This window comes from Coenobita brevimanus, chromosome 94 (genome assembly GCF_032717465.1).
Source record: "Coenobita brevimanus isolate Jiangsu-jjx chromosome 94, ASM3271746v2, whole genome shotgun sequence".
Classification (NCBI taxonomy): domain Eukaryota; kingdom Metazoa; phylum Arthropoda; class Malacostraca; order Decapoda; family Coenobitidae; genus Coenobita; species Coenobita brevimanus.
The window spans coordinates 14,754,001-14,778,860 of NC_137047.1; the positions used below are offsets into that span (position 1 = coordinate 14,754,001).

General features: G+C 48.2%; 1 protein-coding gene across 1 annotated transcript in view; it reads right to left on the reverse strand.

Moving 5' to 3' along the window:
- Positions 1–24,860, reverse strand: part of LOC145412926 (ecdysone-inducible protein E75-like) — a 503,619-nt gene that overhangs the window by 13,157 nt on the left and 465,602 nt on the right. Inside the window, exon 3 of the mRNA XM_080282730.1 lies at positions 15,153–15,297. Within this exon, the coding sequence (XP_080138856.1) occupies positions 15,153–15,297 (145 nt within the window). The remainder of the gene's footprint in view (positions 1–15,152; positions 15,298–24,860) is intronic.

The window sequence follows — 24,860 nt, forward strand, 5'->3', positions numbered from 1 at the left end:
TTATACACACCACACATCCCATACATTATACTTTGCAAAAAACACCGTTTCCTCTATGTGTGAAGGAAGGGTGGGGCTGAACCAAACTCCTGTCGAACACTTACTCATGTAATGTGGCGCCACTCCATGTTGTAGTAATCCTTTCAGTATTGGTAAATCTTCTTCAGGCATTTTCATTTGTGTTGTCGGACTGTCACTGTAAACTATCCACGACAAGCTGTCACCACCACCACTGATTTGCGAGAGTGATGCACTAAAGATCACTAAAAACGCTCACTAATTGCCAGGAGGCTCGAAGCACTGTATCCAAGACTCCACAAACACTTCAAGGCACTGTAAGCTGTGGTCGGGTGTGGCTATTCCTCGTTCAGGTTGTCCAGGTAAACATCCAAGGTTACACCGTGCGTGTGTGTGAGTGAGAGAGGGAGCGTCGACGGCTCCTCCTCCGTTCTCTAGCTCGTTCAGTGAGCGACTGGGAGCGTGTGAGTCCGCGGCGGGTTGGCTGGGGTCGCTCCCACCGGCACCCCCCACCCAGTATCCTCCCCATTCTGTTTCCTCCCCACCCCCCACCTGCCCCCGTCGCCTCCCACCCAGACCTCCCCGCGCACACGACTTTCACCCGCGCTGCTCACACCCGCCACACTCACTCTTACTACCCCCACCACTCGCTTTCATTGTCATTATCGACTGCATGACATATTAGTCACACAGGGGAGTTTCTACATTCACCTCCTCTCCCCATCACCCCAAAATTACACCACTCCGCTCACTCCTGCTAGGGTAAAAGCCCGTGGAGTTAGGAGCACGCCTGAGCTTAACCTTGACACCCGTAGAGGCGAGACTCCGGGAGTAAGTAGATGCACCGCACGCGTCTGCCTTGGATGCGGCCTTATCGGTGGTCACCTTCAAACCTACGCCGTCCTCTCCCAACGCCACCCAAAACCGGAAATGGGAAGTGCGATGCTGTACAGGTAGCGGGTACGTAACTTCCGCGTGTGTTCGGCTGAATCCCGACTGCTGATCTACCACGGCAAATCAGCACTCGTCACCATCCTCACTTATTTTTTCCCCATAATCAGTCGAACAAGCGTGAACAGAACTATCAATTTTTCTTAACTATCTATCAAGCATTGACAGTGAGACAGTTTTCTTCAGGTATTCAGTCAGGCAGAGTCAGCACAGACATTATTTCCTCGATCAAGCTGGCATCGACAGTTTGATAATTTCTCCTAAATCAGACAGTCATATATCAACATCAATATTTTTCCTTCAGCAAATAAATGAAACTTCAATCAACAGCATCAACACCTGTCAACTCATATCCATTACCAATACGGCAACAACACCAAAATGAACGAAGAGAATATACCACGCCAAGTCACACATTTAAAACAGTTACTGAGAAGAGAATGGAACTGGTGTTATGCATCTACCCCAAAATGCCATATACTACAAGGCAAAGAAAGACACCTAGAATTAAGAGCAATAAGTGAGGGAAGAATGGAGCTGCCACAATACCATATAACGAACTATATGGCTATAAGAAGCAAGGAGAGACACCTCAAAATTAAGAACAATGAGGGAGAGACAGAAAAAAAAAGAATGGAACAGTTTTCATGCGGGGAAAGTAGTCGTAAATCGTCCCTCAGCAACCAGCATGACCCCTTCTCACTTTCCCCTCCCTCTCTTCCTGTCTCTGTTACCAACGAACCCCGGCTCTCTCTCTCTCTCTCTCTCTCTCTATCTATCTATCTATCTATCTCTACCCCCAATCTGCCTCAATTATTATTATTATTATTATTATTATTATTATTATTATCATTATTATTATTACTCACTTGCATTCATTACTAATTCCCCCCCTTCTCTCTCTCTCTCTCTCTCTCTCTCCTCCACGCTCCCCTCACCCTAAAACACGACTGGGGCGATCGTTAAGGGGTCTATGAACTCTGGAGCGAGGGGAGACTAGAAAGAGGGAGAGAGGTCGGCGGCTGAGGGGAAGAGGGCAGACATACGCTTTGTGTCACGAGAGCGAGGGGGGGGGGGTGAAGTGAGGGGAGAGAGGGAAGATGGGGGAGTGAGTAGGTGACGGTGGATGCAATAACCACTCTGAAAAGGCACCACTAGCAAAGAGATGCAACAAAACTAACATCCAAGACCTATTCTGGAAACTAACATCGTGTCCTCCTCAGCATCGCAATGACTTCAACACCCAATTAGCTACAACAAAGTATTTCAATATCTCAGTATCTATACGATTCCCAAAACGCACATCTCAGTACCTACAATGCCCCAGTACCCACGTCACGCCAACAGACCCAAAACCCAAAACTTACGCCCCAGTACCTACATCAACCCGTGAACATTACCTACAGCAATCAAGTCGTTATTGTCTGCATTCGGTCAAGAGTCCAACATAACACCTTTTTATAAACAACGCGGAAATTCTCACAAGGATACTCCGTTCTTGGCTTAGATCAGGACTCGAGTCTAGACAAGGTCCCTCCCACCCTCGTTCCCCCTCCCTCCTCATCCTCCTTCTTCCTGCCAGCCAAGGTTCTTAGGTATAAAATAGGGAGGAACGCCAGGGGAAATGAAGAGAAGCAAGGATGGTGCGGGATGGAAAGTGGGGACAAAAGGTAGGAGGAATCAGAGGGGAAGGAATAAAAAAGGAAGGCTAAAAGATAAAAAGAATCTGTGAAAAATGTCGAAGGTGAGAGGGGAAAATATGAGAAGAATAGCAAGGCGAGTGACAAAAATAGCATGGAGGAGGAGGAGCAGGAGGGAAGAAGAGAAGGAAGTGCTGAAGGGAGGCACCAAGGCAAGGCAGTGTGTGACCCCTGAGAATGCGCGCACACACACACACACACACACACACACACACACACACACACACACACACACTTAAATAGCGCCAACAACACAAACACACTTTCTCATATTCACATACCCACAAGCACTAACATAACGAGGCATACACTTTTTTGTACACACACACACACACACACACACACACACACACACACACACACACACACAGGAAGCACACATCGACACAACCCGGGGTCCTCGCACCATATAAAAGACAGCCCCGCGACCCTGGCATTTCCCGAGGGGTGCATGGCCACGATCCCCTCAACTCCGCCCCGCCCCGCCCATCCCGCCCCGCCCCACACCACCCAAGGTACACCAGCTAACAGTGCCTCTTTTCAACCAAGGATACCCATTATTTTTCACCTACACCTACACCTAGACCTTCACCCACTACTATAATTTTTCACTTACACTTATAATTAAATACAGGTACCCAGGATTCTTGTTACTAAATGACTCCTGAAGAACTTATATCCGAGGAGAAGTGGTGGTAGGGAGCTCAGACTTAACTATAATGAAGTAGAGGGTTAAGCTTAGTAAAAATCATCAGGTGGTGGCAAGAATCTAAGTGTAAAGGATGAAATCACGCATAAACCGTAATGAAGAGAGCTTAAAATAATTTCCATGTTTTCAGTTTTCTACATTTCAACGCTAATTTTGGTAGAAAAGGATGGAAATAGTAGATGGTGGATGGAACGGCGATAAATGCTGCAATATGTGAAGCGGAGGTGAGGTAAGAAGCATTGTGCCACAGGTCAATGATTCCCATGTGGAACACCAAAAGATCAAAACACTAACTCGTGAATAATAAATGAAGAGTGCGTTGCCTTTAGTGCGTTGTTGCGTAAGTATGCGTCAGGAAGAGGGGTGGGGAGAGGTGGGAGAGGGTGCGTCTGCGTGCGCACGTGTGTGAGTCTTTCTCCTCCCCCTCCCAACTCCCCTACCCCTGTCAAGCGGAACACGTGGGTTGGTGGGAGGAGGAAGGCAAGGGGTGAGGTTTGGGGTTAGGGAAAGGGGAGGGGGGGATGGAGGAATGGAGAGAGGGGGGATGAGGAGGAGGAGAGAGGGGGACAGATGGGAAGGAGGGAGGAGGGACTGGGAGAAAGGATGGAGGGATGAAGGGAAAAGGAAATGGGATGGGGGGAGGGGCTGACACACGAGAGAAAACTCTACGGGATGTCCACATATACAAAGAGACTCGTGAGATACCAGATCAAGGACCACATTCTTCTTGACTTACGAGGTTTGTCTTGCAGCTCTTTATTAACAGTTTACTTCTGTACACAGCACGTTAGTGTCTGGTACGTTATGCAAGCAATCTATGCCATAACAAAAAACATACTGTATAAGAGATACAATGGAATATTAAAGTGCAACATTTATTATAAATCACTAAGAGGTGCCAGAAAGTCCAAGACTAAGCTCACTAAAATGAACTTTAAATGTTAGATAAAATTACCTTGCGGGTTCATATTGTCATATTTTCCCAAGAATGAATTACAATACATACACACGCTTAGCACCTTTCTGATAAGTGGGCACATTTCATCCACACAGAAAACTAGAACCTAACCTCGAAACTGTCCTGGTGGAAAAAATGCCAAATTTAGATAAATGGGAACCTCTCTATTGGTATGCCACTGCAATGACACTTGAAGCTCTCGCGGAATAACCAAGCATAGTCCTGGTTAATAGGACATGACTATTGTTTTACTGAGCACCCAGACGCGAAACTATTTGGAGTTATTGCGTAGAGGTTGTGCAAATGGAGAGTTTCGAATTACATCGGTAGTACTTTCTAGGTAAATGGGGACGTTTCTCTAGGTTTATAGGGTCGTCTCTCCCTTCTAAAGTGTCAATGAGCACCAAGACGCGAAACTGTCTAGGCAATATTCCGTAGAGTTTATGCAAATGGAGAGTTCTTTGGAAGTAAATGGACAGTCCACTTTAGATAATGGGGACTTTGCTTAAATAAATGGTGACGTTTCTCTCTCTTGATGTGACACCGAGAGCAACTTACCCCCTGGTCTCCTCCTGACGGCGGTGGTGGTGGGGAAGGGACGCAGCACCATCCTCGCGGCGCTCCGAATCCCACACTTTTTACTCCTCACTTTTAAATACCACCAGTCCAAGCGTGCCTGGGCGGGCGGGTTTTCACTGCCGGGTGCCACTGACCATCGTGTGTGTGTGGAAAGTGACGAGGGTGAGTGCCGCACTTTCACTGACACCCCGGGACTGTTTTCACTATGAGGGAGCGAGTCTACCAGTGCCTCACAAAGTTCTCTTCTTGGGGTAACTTCTATCAACAATCTCTTTTTGGTATTGATCTCCCTCAGATTAACTTGGGTTTTTATTTGTGAACACCTTTTTTTCAGCTATCTCTTGTGGGTTTTGACCTCCAGTTTATCTTGGGTTATTAAATGTGGGCACTATTTTTTTTTTTAGCTATCTCTCATAAGTTTTGCTCTCCTTTTGGTTAGCTGACACCTCACAGCACCTTTCCCAAGGGCAGGGTATAGGGTTGGGTGAGAGGGTTGGTACAGGGGGGTCAATGAACGCCCCGCTGCCCTAGGTAAATCACAGGTAACCAGGTGTCCGCAGGTGATCTCACTACCCTTCACTGTCTCTTGGGTAACCACACCAGCGGCACCTTCACTCCTCTGTCTCACAATTCTCTGTGGTTGTATTCTGTAGGTCTTACTGTGTTCTTCTGTAAGTTTCACTGCTATATGGGTGTATTCTGTAGGTCTCCCTGGGCTATATGATTGTGTCTTCTTGAGGGCCTCTGTGTTCTGTGGTTGTGTTCTCCTGTAGATCTCACTGTGTTCTATGGTTCTGTTCTTCTGTAGGTGCCGCAGCCAGCATGGGGGCAACGCGTGTGAAGTAGGGCGTGAAGGAGGCGCTCCGTGCGGCCGCTGCGGCAGAGGCGGCAGTACTGGCTCGGCCGCAGCCCCGTCAGGTCATCCACCCGTACGTTCACTTTCCTGGCGTGACGTCACCGGCGTCAACTCACGCTGCAAGTAGGTCACCCGCGACTCCCAGCACAGGCCGCGCCATAAGGGCCAGAATGCACCGACGCACAACACTTTCCTCGCCCTACCGGCCCTGCCCTACTCCCTCCCTCCCTATTGCCTCCCTCTCTCTCCCTCCCTCCCTCCTGCCCCCAGCCCAGCCCTACAGGCCCTCTTCCCCAGCCTGGCTTCTGCTGCTGGGGATCTGGTTAAATGGCATCACCCAAGGAGAGGCTGAGTTTCCCCGACCCATGGCGCTCTAACATTTCACTGGATTCGCACTCGCTAGGTTACCGTAGCGCCAGGTGTTGGGGTGAAAGTATGAGGCGTATGCTATAGATATATTAAGGCCTATAGTTGTAGTAGTAGTAGTAGTAGTAGTAGTCGTTGCAGTCGTAGTAGTAGTAGTCGTTGCAGTCGTAGTACTAATAGTAGTAGTAGTAGTAGTATGAGGAGGAGGAGGAGGAGGAGGAAGAGATATTGTTGTAATCACGATGAAAATACTAGGGCAGGAAGATTTGCTGTTGTTTAGACGCAATAACAAAGGCGTTGTTGTTTTAATAATAGTAGTAGAAGTGATGGCGGTGGGAGAGGTAATTACAACCGAGAATGACGTATTGCTAACGTAAGAAAGGCCGTGGTTTTAGTTACATAAGTTTCTACAACCACACCCCTCCTCCACTCCCGTCCACACCACAGCCCTATCCCTCCCCTCCCCTTTCTTCCCCTCATCCCCTATACCTTTTCTCTCCTTCTATAGCCTCCCCATCCCCCCTCTCTCTCTCTCTCTCTCTCTCTATCTCTCTCTCTCCACTCATCCTCTCTTTCCACTCTCTTCTTCTCACCCACACCTCCCTACCACTCTCCCTCCTCTGTTCCATCTCCTCGATCCCTCTCTCCCCCCTCCAGTAATCTACACCACCCCACTTTCTCCCCCACCTCATCCCCTCTCTCTCCCCTCCCCTAATCCTCCCCTTCCTCTCGTCCCTCCCCTCAATGACTGCTAAACGGGAAGCGGTCAAGGAGAGCGAAGACTGGCCTGCTTAATGCTGATCTGCTGAGGCCTTCCTGCTTACTTGCCCACAGGTAAAAGTGAGGGTCATAGTAGTAGTAGTAGTAGTAGTAGTAGTAGTAGTAGTAGCAGCAGCAGAAGTAGTAGTAGCAGAAGTAGTAGTAGCAGTAGTAGTAGCAGTAACTTGCTGTTTTTGCTCTAGTTTTGCTACAGTAGTAGCAGCAATAGTTGTTGTTGATGTAGCTGTCGTAGTGGTAATACTGTTACTGATAACAGTAGTAATGGTAAAGATAATAGTAACACCAGGTGATACAACGGTAACAGAATTGTCCCTCGTACCTGGGGACATGAAATAACGTAAAAGGAAAGACAGTGACCGTATCATCATCAGCAATAACAGCAATAACCACCGGTGAACCAGAGGACACCGACAACAATGCCAACGATGCTGATATTAACACCACCACCACCATCACCACCACCACCAACAACAACAACAACGCGACCGTCAAAAGAGTAGGAGGAGACGCGATGGAGATGATTAGTGATGATGATGATGATGACAATGATGATGACAATGGTGGCACGTCATAGCGGTGTCTAGGCTTCTCCTCCCCGACCCTCGCTCCCTCCATCTCTCTCTCTCTCACAGCCACTACTTCCTACTTTCTGCTTCGTGGGGCCTAACGTCATCGATGCGCCCGTTTTCTTTACCCCGAAGTGGCAGAAGAAAAAAAAATATCGATTAATCATAAAAGAATATTATATCTGCCCAGTAAACATATTATTACATTATCGGCGTTAAAGATATAGTGGTTTTGTTGCTCCATTAAATGTCGCGTGATAAGTGAATGAGAAAGGAATGAAAAGTGATGGCTAATTTGGGGTAACTTATATAAAAAAAAAGCGCAACACTATGTGAGGTGTGTAAACGAGAACACGAAGTTACGTAAAGAATGCCCGTACAAGAAGATAAAGAGAAGTGTGGGGGGGGGGAAGGAAAGGGGAGGAGGGAGGAGACGTGGGTGGAGGAGGGGAGGAGTAAGGTGGGCGTGTGTGTGCATTCGTATGTGTGTTTCTACAGGTCAGGTGCGGCCAGTGACTTTCCCCCTTCGCCGTCCCCCCCCCTCCCCTCCTTTCCCCTCCACTCCTCCCTCTCTTTCATCTCCCCCTCCACTGCTCTCTCCCTGTTCGTCCCTCCCTCTCATCTCCCTCTTCTCCCCTTCTCTAAACTTCTCCCTCTCATCTCTTCCTCCTCTTCTTCCCCTCCCCACTCTAACATTCTTCTTTTACTCCTCATTTCTCTTTCGTCACCAGTTCTATGTATTCTTCTCTCCCTTTCTCCTCATATATCTTTCCTGTTCTCTTTCCCTCTCATCTCTCCCTTTCTCCTATCACACATCTCTTGCTCTCTTTCCGTCTCATCTTTCCCTTTCTCTTCTTATTCTTTTTACCTCCCTTACTCTCTTTCCCTTTCATTTCTCCCTTTCCCCTAGTTCATCAGCCCCGCTCCCTTTCTCCTCATTTATCTCCCTTGCCCTCTTTCGTCCCTCCCCCCTTTTCACCTTCGCCTCCCCCTCTTCCCCGTCATTTCCCAGGGCTTTATCACGCAGCGTCAATCACCCTATCATCTGGTCCATCCTAGCCTCATTAACTGCCCCCTCAAGGAATGGGACGAGGAAAGGGGGGCAGCTGGTGGAGGTGCACTGAGGGGAGGGAGGGGCAGGAAAAAGGACGAAGGGAGACAGAGAAAAGGAGGAATGGGGCACAGAGAAAAGGGAGAGGTGAGGAGGGAAAAGGGATGAAGTTATAAAAGATATGAGGAGGTAGAGAGAGAGTATGAAAGGCAGATAAAGGTGTGACAGGGGTGAAATAAGGATATGACAGAGTGAAAGAAAGGTATGACAAGGGGCGTGAAAAAAAGGTGGGAGGAAGGGTATGACTGAGGGAGGAGAAGGGGGCATGAAGGAGCTGGGTGGAGGGGGAGGAGGGGGCATGAAAGATGTCAGGGGGGGCAGAGGGGGGTAGAGGTGAGTGATGCCATGAAGCGGGCCGAGTATGTGGAGCGTGCACCCGTTACGCCCTCTCAGTCTCCCTCTCCTTCTCCCTCCCCCCAACTCTGCTCTCCCTACCTACCTGCTTGCCTTCCTCTGCTTACCTGCCTGCCTTCCTATCCACCTCCCTGCCTGCCTGCCTGCCTGCCTGTTCTTTCATCCCCTGCTCCACCTACCTAAGCACCTGCCTGCCTTCCACTCCGTTGCGTCATTGCCCTCTCCTACCTACCTATCTACTGTATTCCCCTTCTGTTTCCTTTTCTCTACCTGCTTGTCTGTCACCTTTATCTTTTCTGCATCCCTACATACATCTCCGACCTCTGCCTTCCTCCCTACCTACATACGATGCCTGCCTGCCTGCCTACTCTCCTGCACGCACAGCTCACACGAGAACGGGACCGGGCCGAACCTCTCACGGGATAACAGAACACAACCCACACTCACACACACAACATCCCACTCCCTCCCTCTACCCCACCACGCCAACGCAACCTCATTATCTCAGGGTTATATAACAGAGTCCCTCGCAGTTGTGGGTTTACGGGGGTGAGGGAGGAGGTCGAGTTGGTTTAGCTTAGGTTAGGTCAGGTAAGATGGGTTAGAGTAGGTCGTGTTAGGTTAGGTCCGATTAGGTCAGGTTAGGCTAAGTTTGGTTATGTTACGTTGAGTTAAATTAGGTTCACCGGAAATAATATCTAACCCCTTCAGTACGACGACATCTTTAATTTAAGGGTGGCTTCTCGTAGTGAAGAAGTTAAAGCACAGCTACGTTGACTCGTCTTCACCTCAAGAGTACTGTTCCGGATCACTGTCAAGGAGGGGATGGAGGGTGATGCGGAGGGGAGGGGGTGAGGGGGTAGGAGAAGGGGGTAGTGAGGGTAGGTGGGTCGTTCACCCTCCGGGGTTGCTACATTCTGAGCACCTCCTCCTCTCTTCCTGACCTTCCCTTTATACCCTCTTGCTCTCATTTCCTTCCTTAGTTAAGTCAACATCACTCTTCAGTGCTCTCATTACTTCCATAACATTTTCTCATTTTTCTAAAATTTGTTATGATAATCTCTGTAGTTTCTAGTCCCTTCATGCATCTATCTAATTTTCCTCTTTTACTGAAACTTACTGAACTAATTTCTGCAGTTTCGACAACTCCCATTCATTCACTGAAATGTCTTCATTTTTTTCCCTCCACTAATCTCAGCACATTTTACTCCATTCATTCACCTCCAGCTGACCCTTCGTATCAGACCCAGTTCCTTTATCATACTCATCGTTCTCACGCCTGGATCCATCTCTCATAATTAACCCCCTCCTTTCCTCCTCAGTCTTATCTTCTTTCATCTTTTCCTCCCTACTCCATTACTCTGTCTCTCTACACACTCCCTTCTCTCCTCCTGCCCCCAATCTTTTGTCCTCTCTTTCCCTAACTCCATCCGCTATTTTTTCTGTCTCCTTCCCTTTTCCAATTGCTTCTGCCTCCTGCCCATCCCTTCTATCCGCCCCTCCTTTACCTCTGCCCCAGTCCCTTTACCATTTGCCCTCTCATTCCGTAATACCCCCATCTTTCATTGTTTTCTTGCACTTTCGTCCCTTTCGTCGTCTTTCTTTCTCTTGCTTCTCCCCCACAGCCTCTCACCCTTCTCCTTTTGTCCTTTTTTTTTTTTAAATCTCCCCATTTCCCTCTTCTTCCCTCTCTATCTCCCCCATTTTGCACCCCCAACCCCCCGTGGCCTGGCCTGCCTCACCCTACCCTGAACAGCGTGTGCCCTACAATCTGGGTCAAGCTGGCACTAGTTTAGCTGCCTCGCCTACTATGCTGGGACACACACACACACACACACACACACACACACATAGCAGCTCCACATTCTCGTACATGCTCCTTCACTTACCGAGAGAAAGGGGGGGGGTGATGTGGATGAGGGGGGTGAAAGAGGGGATGAGATAAAAATTGACAGACGGGGAAAAAAGAAGGAAAGAGGGGTTGGAATAAACAGAAAATAGGGAGAGAGGAGAGGAAAGAGAAATAGGAACCGTAAGAAAAGTTAATTAAAGAAACGCCAGCATCATCAACATTACCATCATCACCACCACCACCTCCCACCTAAACTAACCATTAAAAGCGGCATCATCATCATCATCTCTATCTCCTTCCTGAACTACCCATTAACACCATCATCATCATCATCTCCATCTCCACTTCACCCCTATCTTATATCAGCTGACCTTCCTTCCTACTCACACCCGCCAATGGTCAGACAGTTCCAAACCACTTAACATTCCCTTGGTCACGCCAGGTCACAGAGGTCACGGGGGGGGGGGGTGTTCGGGGCAGGGGTGACCAATGAAAAATCAGGTCAAAAGGTGAGGTGAGGCGACTTAGTGATCAGAGAGCGGCACATTCCACACTACCCGGACAACAACACGCACAGGAAACCAAAGAGAGGAGGAAGAGGAGGCGATGGAGGGATGAGGAGGCTGCGTATGAGGAAGAAGGTGAAGAGAAAGGGGGAGAATGGAAGAAGAAAGACTGGAGGGAGGAGGAGGAGGCTGCAATGGAGGAAGGATAATGAAGTATGGTTAAGAAGGAATAAGAAATGTGAAGAATGGAAAAGGCAGGAGGTGGCTGTGGCAGATGGGAAGGGAACAGGATACAGTGGAAGGTGTGAGAAAGGACGAGGTGCTTCTTGAGGGTGAAGGAGAAAAACGGAAGAAGTCGAAGCAGAAGGAGATATGAAGGGAAAAGAAGGTTGCTGATGATGGAAAAGATGGAAGGAGGCTGGTGGAGATGGAAGGAGAGTGAAGGAGGCGGTGGAGCAGAGTGGAGAGCATAAAGGAACAAGGGCGTGACCTGACCCGGCTGGCTACCCACCTACCCACGCGGACACGGCAGCAGCGGGAGGTGTAGCCTTGGGCGTCGTGCTCACCCCCCCACCCTCACCACCTCACTCATCCCCACCCACCTACACTCTCCCCCAACCCTCACAGAACTCTCCCCCACTCTCCCAAATACCTGCTCTTCTAAATTCTAAACACCGACACTCTCCTCAATCCACCTACTTTCTGCGCCCTCACACACACTCCCCCTTTCTCCTATCACTCCCCAACTCACTCACACAATCCCCCCGCCCTCCAGCATCCAAATTCACTCTCACCCCCACCCACCTACACCATCCTCCAGCATGCCGCCCCCACCCACCCACACACAGCATTCTATCTGTACCCTGAACAACACCCACCCGCCCAGCATTCCTCACCGGCATCATTAAGATATCCCTCACTGCGACGCAAGCGGAGGCAAAACACAGGGTCAACAGGGGTAAAAGATAAAGAAAAATAATTGTATCCAGCTGGCGATAAGGTTCTGAGACAGTGACCGTAATGCTTTGACAATGATTAGGGATGACGGTGTAGCACAATAGCTCTCGGTTAATCTTATCCAGGTCCCGGTGCATTTTTTTTATCGCCTTCACCCCGAGGATGTCTTTTTTAGGATCTACTTGAGACACTTTTATTCACTTTATTCACTTCAGACTGAGAAAGGTTACATTAATACAATCCACGCACTACCAGAAAACCCTACTTATCTCCAACCCTAACCACCAGTTATCACACATACCGTTTCGTTCACTGGCCACAAGAGCCAAAGCAAGTGGTCATGCATTATCTATCGCTTATCAGCAGGGTCAAGGGTTAGGGGGGCACTCCGAGGAGGGGGGGAGGAACTTGACCTCGAGCACTGAGTGACCTTCCCTCCCTTCCCCTCTCCTATTTTCCCCCCTCCTTCCCTTTTTTACCTTTCTCTTCCCATTATTATTTTCCTCTGCTTTCTTCCATCTCTCTTTTTCCAAGTACCCTTCTTTTTATTTCCACTCCCTTCCCTCCATCTCTCCTCTCTCGCTCTCTTGCCTCCCCATCCATCTCCCCATTCACTCCACCTCTTTTTCCCGCCATCTCCCTATCCACTCTACCTCTCCTCCCCTCCATCTCCCCATCACTCTTCGTCCCCCTAGGTCCTCCCGCCGGGCACCCAACTGTACCGACGACCTCCCGCGACCCAGGTGACCCAAGCTGAGATGACCCAAGCCTCACCTCAGCCTCAGACCTCGCTACGGTTCCTCTGCCCACCAAAAACACACACACACAGACACACACACACACACACGCAGACAGGCCCACCCGTTACACAAACTCTGTCTCGCCTCACCTCTCGCTATTCCTGCTCTGCCTGGGTATTAAAAAAAAATAAAATAAGAGATAGTGGAAAATGGTTCAAACTGTGCCTCGTCCCTCCATGTTTTTGTTTCTGGTCTGCAAGTGTGAAAAAAAAAGTGAAAAAAAAGGTAGAAAAACGGCCAAATCCTGTCTTACCTATTCATATTTGTGCTTCTAGTTTGCGTGGATATTAAAAAGGGATTGAAAAAATTATCTAAGCTCCGTCTCACTCACCTCCTCCAATTCCTGGTTTTGGTCTTCGAATGTTGAAGGAAAAATATGAAAGGGAAAAATGACAAGAATGAGGGTGCAGTGCGTGGGTATTCTTTCTTTCTTTTTCATGCTTTTTTGGGCAAATATGTGGAATATGTGTTTGCTCTAACCAGTCCTTATATGACACTCAATGTATGTTCAGTGATGCCTGGGTAAATGTGTACTTTTGATACTGGGTCCTGATATCCTCCTCTGTGTACCTTAAAAAGATATATTACTGAATTGAATATTACTTTACCGTATTCTGCATTATGTGTTGGTAACTGTGTACTGATAATTCTGTGTGTGTGTGTGTGTGTGTGTGACCAGAGATATACTACAAAAATGCCTGAGTTGAGTCAAAATGAAATATTAAACTGAATTTAGGGTGTAAGTAAATAAGTACTATGTGTGTGCTTCTATCCTTTGCGGGTGTTCTCCAAAAGATATATTACTAAAACCACTCTCCCCACAGTACCGTGCAAAAAGTCAAGGCCTCTTTCTCGAATGCCCCCTTCTTGCCCTAGATCATGCCACCCCCCCCCCCCACCTTCCCTTACCCATCCCCCCTCCAGTCCTCCCAACCTGCTTTGCCTAACACTACCTCCCTCTCCCTTCCCCTCCCTCTTTTCCTCCCTCAGCATCCCCCCCTCTCTCTCTCTCTCCCCCTCCCCCCTACCCTCCCTCAGGATCTCTCCCTCACACCCCCTCCCTCCTCCCTCCCTATCTGCCTCACTCGCCTACTACCTCAGCACTCCTCCCTCCCCTCCAGTTCCTCTCCTTCCCTCCCTCTCAGCTTCTCTCACAGCCTCCCTCCCTCACCCCCCTTCCTCCCGCATCATAACTCCGAGTAACGGGGAGCGAACTCGACCGGGTGAGGGGGGACACAAGCCTTCAACAAGAACACTGAGGGCGTTTGGAGGGCATGGATGTGGGGCCCCAGACGCAGTTGTTGAGAAAATCCTGTAAGCTCTAGTTCGATTCCCAACACAACCGTGACCTCTAAGGGTGATGACTGGGGGAGGGGGGGTTTTATTGAATCTGGCCGAGCGTGTCGTCGATGAATAGGGATTACATGGACGAGGGTGGGTCTGCTGTCATTACGTCTCGGGGAGAAGAAAGGGGCACCGTTGCGAAGGGATGTGTATTTTTCCGAACCCGCTTCTTCCCCGGTAACTGTGCTTCCTCGGCGACGACCTCATCTTCTTCATCCTTTTCAATCCTCCCAAGACCATTTCCAGAACGTCAGATGTCTTAACTATTTCGCTCTTGTTACCGCCAGATGCTACTCCTTCCAAGTCCCTTTTCAAAACGTGAGGAATCTTAACTACCTCTTTCTTGCTACCACCAGACGATTTATTAAGCTGAGTGTAGGAGTGGCATCCTGTCGTCAAAGGGTAATGCGTAAGAAGCATGAAAGGAGGAAGCAAATACGATGCAGTGATGAAGAACCAAGAACTGGAATAAGGGATTCAACACTATGAAGACCAAGAACGCAAAGACGAACAAGAATACGATGACAAGCAAAATGAAGAAAGAATGCAGTACTAACTAATATGAAGCATAAAAAAGAAAAGAACAGGTGTGCAACGATGATTATATATGAAGTGAAAAAAAAAAAAATACAAAGATGATCAAAGTGAGCAGAAAATGCAATAACATGAAGCAAAAAACAAAGAAGGCGAGGCTACAGAAAAATACCAAGCCAAGGAGAATTAAAACCAGTAGATTAACACTGACCATCTCTAGACATGCCGACAGCAATGCACTTCTTGAGCCTGCAGTACTGGCATCGGTTGCGGTTGATTCTAAGGATGGAGCACTGCTGGTTCTTGGTGCACGGGCGGTACTGGATCTTCTGCTGGATGCTGCGCCGGAAGAACCCCTGAAAGTAGAACCAGACGAAGCGTACATTAATGACGGGTAGATGCAGCGTAATGTAGACGAAACATATATCGAGAATTATTTAAAAACACAGTGTAAGTGGAGAAGCAGAAAAGGTATACATCCAAAAAAGAAAAATTAAATAACAGATATATAGGACCTGAGATATTCATTAAATATCATGAGTAAATCTCGTGGAAGAGATCAGTTCAAAAATTAATAAATTCTTTTGTGGACTAGTTTATGATATTCCATCCGCTTCATGGATATTGCTTAAACTGAACCTATCTTGGGTCAAAACAAACTCACAAGCTCCTATCGTTGTCCTTGACTCTCCTTACTTTCCCCCTTTCTTTCGGCCGCACCTATACTTTTCTTTTTTCCACGATGGGAGCCAAACACACCACCAACAAGCACAATTTTGTCTTCCGTCTTCACCGCACCACAAACCAAGTTCGACAAAGCCCTACTCAACCGGGGTCCGTCCTTTTTATAAACTTAGCAACCCCACACTTCCACTTCCTCCTGGAAATGCCACACGCGCAACGAAGATGGCGACCGGTACAGGAGGAGGAGAAGCAGTAGGTGACGTAGGCGGAGAAGGAGGAGGAGGAGGAGGAGGAGGAGGAGCTCTGACCGTGAACTTGAGAGAGCGGGACGGGGGCCGGGTTCTCATGAAAGGGCGGACGAGATTTTCCCCGAAGCTTATGACGCACGAGACCCGTTCGTTGGCTGCTGGGGTGGGGGAGATGGGGGTGGCGAGGTGGGGAACGCGTGGGGGGCAAAGGGTGGCTACGATGAGGAAACTAATGGGGGGATGATGCATGAAATGAAGGGAGGAAGGGTGTGACGCAAGGAGATGAGGGGAGGAGATGCAAGGGAGAGGTGATGAGGCAGAGGGATGAAGTACAGGACAGGTGATAATGAGCGAAAAGAGGGATGGTGTAGGGAGGGAGGGAGAAAGTAATGAAACGGAAGGAGAGAGATGAGGAATAGAAGGGGTGATAAAAGTGGGTAGGGATGAGAGGGTGTGATGCAGGAAGGGGGAAGTGATAAAGAGGGAGGGAGCAGTTGGGGAAGTAATGCACATGGTAATAAAAAAGGAAGGGGAAGAAACGGGAGGAAAATAAGAACAGCAGATAACGTGGGAGAAAGAAGAAATGCTGGATGCTGCGAGTAATCTGTGAAGTATGGGACAGGGATGATGGGAGATAAGGTGAAAGTGACTTTAGGGAACAATTCAGAGGGTGACATGATATCATAAACTGAGGCTTTGATGGGCTGACGTGTAGATGGGGAGATGTGGGCACCAGCACATAGGTGAATCATCCTCTCTAGCCGCAGTTGATGATGAGTGAGGGACGGAAGAATAGTGAACGATAGTTTACGAGACTATGGATAGGTACAGAAGTATTCATTGAAGGTTTGATAATAATGAATGACCAAATAAAGATGATAAGGGGCTGAAGAATAGTGAATGGTACACGAGTGGTGGTGGATAGGCAAAAGAAGCAGTCACAAAGATGATGGACGGGTGTATTGAGATGACAGATGTGAAGATGATAGATAAGAAGAGTGATGACGGAGGGTGCTTGTTCAATCACCCATCACTCCATTCTCGATCTTGCTATCTCCACTCACCATCTTTATCTTTCTTATATGTCCACGCTTCACCCCGTCCTCCCCCCATACTCCTCCTTTGATGCGTCAGAGGCTATACGGTCTGGAGCACAGTCTTACACACACACACACACACACACACACACACACACACACACACACACACACACTCACCCGCACCTCAGTACCGTAAGAACATCCCAATGACGCTCCGAGCACCCCTCCCTCCCCCCTCCCAAACAGTACCTCCACCTACGCCCACTCACCCTCCATCCCCTCTCTCTCCTCCTCATACCATCATCTTCAGCCCTCTCATCCATCCCACTCATTTCAAACCACCCCTCTCAACTTCAATGCAGATACTTTTCCTTCCTTCCTTCCTTCCTTCCTTCCTAGGCATCCCCTCTAAATCAGTCTTTAATTTTCATCACCACTCGATCCTACTCGGTCATCACTCCATTCCTCTTACTATTCCACCTCTCTCTCTCTCTCTCTCTCTCTCTCTCTCTCTCTCTCTCTCTCTCTCTCAAAAACAACTGAAAACAAAAAATCCTTGCGAAACTCGGGCAAGGCGTGGAAAAAAAAAAAAAATCACGGTGAATCAAGTCCAGAATGTTTCCTACTACGAGGACACTAGCCAGACGGGTTTTGAGGGGTCAGGGAGAGGTCGAGGGGAGAGGGTGGGGGGAATTAATGGGTGCGAGGGAGAGTTGCGTAAGGGGAGGGGGGAGGAGGGGGACGATGGAACAAAAGAGGGAAGGGGAAGGGGGAGTGGATCAAGAGGGGTGAAGAGAAAATGGAAGAAAGGATGAAGGAAGGATGACAAGAGAGTTAAGACCAGTCGGGAGGGGAAAGAGAATAGGAGGAAGAGGAGGATGGATCGTGAGGAGGGAGAGAGGAATGGAAAAAAATATGTGAGTGGGGGAGTTGAGTAAGGGGAAAAAAGGGGAAGGATGAGCCAAGGGGAAAACTGGTATAAGGAAAATGGGCGAGGGATGAATTACGAAAGGGTAGTATCTAAGGGGGGAAGCTGGGAGAAATACGCCAAGGGGTGGGGCTAAGGAACCTAAGGGGTGGAGCTAAGGGACCTAATGGGACGAGCTAAGGGGTGGCGTAAACAAAGATGGGGTGTGGAGGTAGTGGGGGAGGGAACTAAGAGGTGAAACTGCCGTCGGTCAAGGGCACAAACCACCATGACGGAGGAGCGGGAGGAAAGGGAGCAACGGGAGGAAGGAGAGAAGCGTAGAGGGAGGGAGGGAGGTACAAGGAGCAGCTGGTATTGTGGGGGGGGGGGGGAGTGAGAGAGGCGCAGATGGAGAAAAGAGAGGGATGCAGATGGACGGAAAGAGGAAAAAAGGAAAGACGTAGATGAAGGAAAGAAAAAGAAAATAAGAATGAGAAGAAAAACAACTGAGCCAAAACAAGAGAGCATAACATTTAAAAAGGAAGGAAGACGGAAGGGAGGGAGAGAAGAGGGGGCGGGGGGGAAGGGTGTTAGGAAAGAGGATGAGGGGGGAGGGAAGGGGAAGGGAGATGTAGGGAGAGGGGGCCACCACACCTGCCGTTATTAATGCCATTTAAACCTACCTGAGGGTCACTGTCCTCACCTCTCCTCTCCCCTTCCCCCCTCTCCCTATTTTTACCCTACCCTTATCTCTATCTCTGCCCCCTTTTCTCTTCCCTACTCTCTCCCTCCACACTCTGTCCCTATAATGTTTCTCTCTCTCTCTCTCTCTCTCTCTCTCTCTCTCTCTCTCTCTCTCTCTCTCTCTCTCTCTCTCTCAGGCACTGTTCGTCTTTCCTGCAACGTCGCCTACAAAAAGAAAAGGGGGCTGGAATTTCGAGAAGCAGTGAGGGATCCCAAGAATTGGCCACGATCTTGCAATTTCCCGTTCCTGATTTGTGCTTGCAGAGGAGGAGGAGGAGGAGGAGGAAGAAAAGAAGACGGAGGAGGAAGATGAAAAGAAAACGAAGGCGGAAGGAAAGGAAGCCGGAGGAAGAAGACTGAGGAAAAGAAGTCGAAGATAAGAGGAGGAGGGGAAAGGGAAGAAGACAGATACAGTATATGGACGAAAGCAAAGACTGGTCGATAAAGGAAGAACACGTATAAAGTACAAAGAGAAAGAGAGGAAGTAGGGGAAGAGAGAAGAAAGAGGAGAAAGAAAGGACAAGAAGAAACGAGAAGGAAGAGGGAAAAAAGAGGGGAGAGAAAGGAAGAAAAGGGCGAGAGTGGCAATAGAGAGGGGAGAGGAGAGTGACTGGGAGAGGAAGGAATGGAGGGAAAAGAACCGTGATCAGGGAAGGGGAGGGGAGGAGAGGGGTGGGGGAGAGAGAGAGAGGCGTGATAGGGAGGAGGAAGAGACTGTTACCACTGTTGACATCCCACCTAGCGGGTACACCAGGCAAGCACCCACCCTCTCTCACACACACACACCTCTGTTTTCCAGGTCATCGTCCTCTCCCTCTCCCAGACCTCTCTTTCTCTCTCTCCCTCTCTTTCTCTCTCTCGCTCTCTCTCCTCCCACTCTCTTTCTCTCCCAGACCTCTCTTTCTCCCAAACTTCTCTCTCGTGGCTACCTCAAACCTACATTTCTCAATCTAGGTCCTCTGTTTTTTCACCAATATATATGTCTCTCTCATGCCAATGTTTCCCAGTTCATTGTCCTCTCCCTCGCTCTCTTTCTCTCCCAGACCTCTCTTTCTCTCTCACCCCTCTCTTTCTTCCATGGAGCTCTCTTTCTTTCATGACGCTCTCTTTTTCCCCAGGACGTATTTCTCGATCTATATCCCCTCTTTTTTGGTCTATATATATATATGATCACCTTTCCCAGTTCATCATCCTCTTTTCATCTCCTTTTTTTTTTTTTCCAAGCCTCACCCTCACTCTCTTTCTCTCCCAGACCTCTCTTTATCTCCCAGTCCTCTCTTTCTCTCTAGGTCCCCTCTTTTTTCCCTCTCACACAGGCTTCCCAGGTCATTGTCCTCTCTCTCTCTCTCTTTCTATGAAACCCACTGACTTCATACCTCTCAGCCACTCCTTCTTTCCTATTGCTCTCTCTTCTCTTACACCCCCTCTGTATTCCCCTCATTCACCCCCTCTCCTGCCCCCCCCCACCTCCTCTGACAGGTTAGGGAAGCCCCACCACTAGGAAACACGCAGACGGCATACCTCTAAGCCTATGATTCACCGTGGACATCAGCTTCCTCAGAATCAACCTTTATTATTATCATTATTATTATCATTCCTCCTCCTCCTCCTCCTACTCCTCCTGCTACTACTACTACTACAACAACCGTATCTCGGCATATTATCTTTACTGTTCTATTGTCACTTTTACAATTATCATCATTATTTTTATTATCATTTTTATAATACAATTAATTAAACTATTATTATCTCAAGGTCTTTAGCCTTTAATCAGGGGACATGAATAACACGGACCTTGAATTGGGCTCTGTTATTTTTATTTTTTATTTTTTTTTTAGGGAACAATCTTGAGGACTTGTGGCCTTTGGTTCCTTCTTCCTTGCATAAAAAAAGGATCATTCACCAACAGCTTATCAGTCTCCATTACATAAAGGTGCTTGTCCAACTTTTTATCAAGCCCACTATCAGTAATGAAAAAAATATAAAAAACACATCACAATCGGTTAGCGGGTGCAGATAAAACCTACCGCTCTATTTCTCTTATCATTTTCCCCCTTTGACGTCAGCAGGTGGAGGGAAATGCTTGCGTCACGAAAAATAAAAGAGAAAAAAATAAAAACTCAAGTGTGACTGTCAGTTTAACATGTAAGACGACTCCCTGGAAGACGACTGCAATGCTCCTTGAGTCACGTGCTCTCGATTCTGAAGAAGTGGCTTATCGTCTGTGTGGGGTAAGTTTTCGCCAAGTTTTCGTCTGTGGAGACGATTTTTCGTGTGAGGTAGGTCTCCTTACTTCTGGCCATCTGATTATTGTTGGTTTATATTTCGATTCTCTGCCTTGAGGTTCTGTTTCATTATCGTAAGAAATGCTAAAAGAGCAAAGAAAATATTATGTACAGTATATCAAAAAGCCATTTCGTCACTTCAAATCCGCCCATGTCATAAAAACAGACCTTAAATCATTCTTTCGTCACACACCACACTTCCTCCATTACTCACTTCTGCCTCAACCATCCCAGTCACCTCGAAATCTACACCCCGGGCTAAGAACTCGACGGGGTTGACACGCCGCAGATGAGCCCTGATTTATGACAGGGGCGAAAACGAGAGAAAAGAGGTGCGTACGGGGGAGACTATGGCAAACGCGTTGTGGTGGCGTGCCTTGGTTGCTTTGCTTTTGTGTTAGAGTGCTGAGAGGAACAAGAGCAAATTCTATCTTGGTTATACTCCTTTGATAAATGAAACAAAGGAAGGAAGAAAGGAAGGGATGGTGTGATGGAAGGATCGAAGGAAGGAGGGAAGACCTTAGCTTAGAAAGAAAGAAAGGGAAGCAATCCGGGAAGGATGACTGGAAGGAAGGAAGACCTTAGCTAAGAAAGAAAGAAGGTATGAAAGGGAAAGAATCCGGGAAGGATGACTGAGAAAGAAAGAGTCGACATGCAGAAAAAAGGATGGAAACAAGGAAGGAACAGTCAGGGAAGAGGACAAAGACCAGGCTCGAGGTACATGACCGAAAATCCTCTTAAAACGGGGTGTGCTATGTGGCTGCAGCGTCATCCTTACCGTACGGACCGCCACCCTTATCGTACAACACGGACACCATTCTAGGAGACCGTGCGGCGATTGAAGTGACTCGGCAACGTTTTTTGGGTCACATTACGACACGAGAATATTATCTTTCTTTTGTGTGCTGCCCTCAGGCTTTGATAAGGGAATGTTACTTTAAGGGACAGATAATTTTAAGCAAAAGTTTTAAGTGACCTGAGAATGATTTTAGGCCATATCAAGAGAGTCTTATCCCCTTTTCTAAGCCATCCTCATCTTCTGATAAAATACGTTTAAGCATAATTTTACAGGACCAAACGACGTCACTTTTATTATAATCTGACTGCCTACAGGCGATTAAATTCTGTTCGGGAGAGATTTGTATGAGTGAAATAATGAAGAGAATCTGCGACACTGAAGAAGATGCGTTACTGAAAGGGTAGACCGAAATAAAGAAAGGAAGACCAAGCAGGACCTTTGTTTCCTACTCTCTACTCGAGGGCGCTGATCCCGGCAACAGGGTGATGGATTGCTGGGTCCGACACAGGTTTCTCGAGTCTTTCACGCCACGGAACTGAGAAGGTGGATGACCCTAGACGTGGTGATCCCTGAGTGGCTTTATATCTCGTTGGGTGTGGGTGGGTCCGAAAAAAGTACTCGAATCTTTTACGGCCCGTGAGACAGATGGGGGCAGCGGGAGACAGAGTGAAAAAGGAGACAGAGAAGGTGGATGACAATAAATGTGACGGTCCCAAGTACTCAAATCTTTTACGCCCAGAGACTGATAAACAGAAATAAGTAAGACAAAGACAAGGACAGAGAAAGTAACACAGACTGAGACAGAGATGGTGGACAACCCTTGATGTGGAGGTCCCTGAGTAGCTTGATATCTTGTGGAGCGTGGGTGAGTCCGCCAAAAGTACTGGAATCTTTTACGCCCCGAGAGACAGAGATACGCAGGAAGAAAGGGAGATAAAGAAAGTGAGACAGACAGAGAAGGCGGACGACCCTAGACGTAGTGGCTCCCTTCAGTGGGTCTGTGTCTCGTGGGGCCTGGGTTCGTCCGAATAAAGAAGTACTTATATCTTTTACGCCCCGAAAGACAGAGACAGAGAAGGAAGAGGAGGACCCCAGGAGTTGCTCCATGTATTCCTCGTGGGTTCGTCCTCTCTTCACAAATTGGATGGACCGTCTTCTCACGTTTAGCGGGATCTTGTGACTCCCCTTCTCCCAAATCGTCATTTAGCCAGCTCGTCCTGTCTCATTTGGGCGGATTGTCTCCCTTCATCTCTTGTCTAGACAGCTTTAACTTGACTCTCAATCTCTCTCTCTCTCTCTTCTTTACCTCTCCTTCATTATCCTTCTCTAAACTCCTCTGTCATAACCTCTCCTCTTTCAATTTCACCACTCCATTCCTCTTGGCTGATGTTTCATCATCCCTTGCTTCCTCTTGTTCCACATTTCATCATCCCCTTCTTTGATCTTCCTCTCTCCTCCCTCTTCCTACTCTTACATATTTCATCCCTTCCTCTTGTTCTCTTTCACATTTCATCATCCCCTTCTTCCACCTTCGTCCTCTTCCTCCTCTTACATATTTCATCATCCCTTCCTCTTGCTCTCTTTCACATTTCAACATTCCTTTCATTCCTCCTCATTCACCGCGCCCTCTCCTTCTCCCCCACATCGAAGGAACGTACCCACACAGAACGATACCTTATCTTAGAGTTCCCTTTTCAGAGTCAGGGGGTATTAGGTGGAGGGAAAAAATGGGAAGAGGGTTCGATCCCTTAGTTATGGCTTGGGAACATTTGGGTCCGTGTGTCCTTCGCCGGCTGGGGTGTGGAGGGAAAGAAAGAAAGAAAGAAAGGGGGAGAAGGACAGGAGTCAGGAAGAAAGGGATGAAGAGAGTGGGTGAAGGAAGGAGAGAAAGAGGGGAGTGGGTGAGTAAAGGAAGGAAGAAGGGAGGAAAGAAAGAAAGAATGAAAGAGGAGCAGAAAGGAAAGGATGACAGGGAGAAAAGGAATGAAGGAGGTGAAGAAAATAGGTGATGGAAAAAGATGATTTAAAGGAAGGGGCGACTCAAGGTGAGAAGGAAGAATGGATGGGAGGAAGGAAAGGAGGAGAGATGGAAGGGGTGAGGGAAGGGAGGGTGGAGTCAATAACCAGGAGGGAACAACACTCCTCACTGGCATTTCCACCCCAGATTTAACCTGTACACTGACCCCATCCTCATTTCCTTCATCCCATTCTCTCTCCCTCCCTCTTTATCTGTCTATCTCCCTTTCTTCTGTCCCCTCTACCTTTCCATTGTCCTCCTATAACCGTCGCTGTTACGCTTCCACAATCCTTCCTGTTCTCCTACCCTCCCTTCCTTGCTCTCCAGTCCTTCTTCAGCTTCTCTTCAACCTCCCCTTGAACTCATCCTCCTTTCCCCCTAGTCTCCAATTTTGCAGTCTCTCTCTCCTTTCAATTCCCTTCTATCTCTCTAGTCTCGGTGCTGTCTCTCCTTGTCTTCAGTGTCCCTCCAATCTTTCGTCATATACTTCAGTCTCATTCTTTACATGCCACCCCATCCTTGCATTCACCTTCTCCCTCTCTTTCTTTTCATTCGCCCTCTCCAACCCCTCCTTCACTTGTATCTCCTTCCATTCTCTCCCCTCCCTCCACCCTTCTCCTTCCACTCACTCCACCCATCCCTGCCTCGGTGCCATCATTGCGCAAGGACAAGCCCGCCACACCATCACGGGAAACAGAGGGAGATAAGGCTGGGGAGGTCAGATAGTGGTGTCGTATTGCAAAGGTCATGCCAGCGCTCTCTCAAGAGGCTGTCAGTAAGGGGGGACTAGCACAAAAGACCTCTGCTGTTGCTGTTGAAAGTGAGATCCTTATAACTAGCACACCCCACACAGACGTCGCTCCTACGTGGCTGTGGGGAGAGGGGGTTGTGTGTGTGTGTGTGTGTGTGTGTGTGTGTGTGTGTGTGTGTGTGTGTGTGTGTGTGTGTGTGTGTGTGTGTGTGTGTGTGTGTGTGTGTGTGTGTGTGTGTGTGTGTGCTACCATGTAAACTGCTCATTATGTAGGCTATTATGTATGTGTGTAAGTGGTGTGGCCTGATTAGGTGAATGCACTGTGTAGGTTGATGTGTGTGTGTGTGTGTGTGTGTGTGTGTGTGTGTGTGTGTGTGTGTGTGTGTGTGTGTGTGTGTGTGTGCGCGCGCGCGTTCCACGTGTTAAGTGTATATATATCTATAT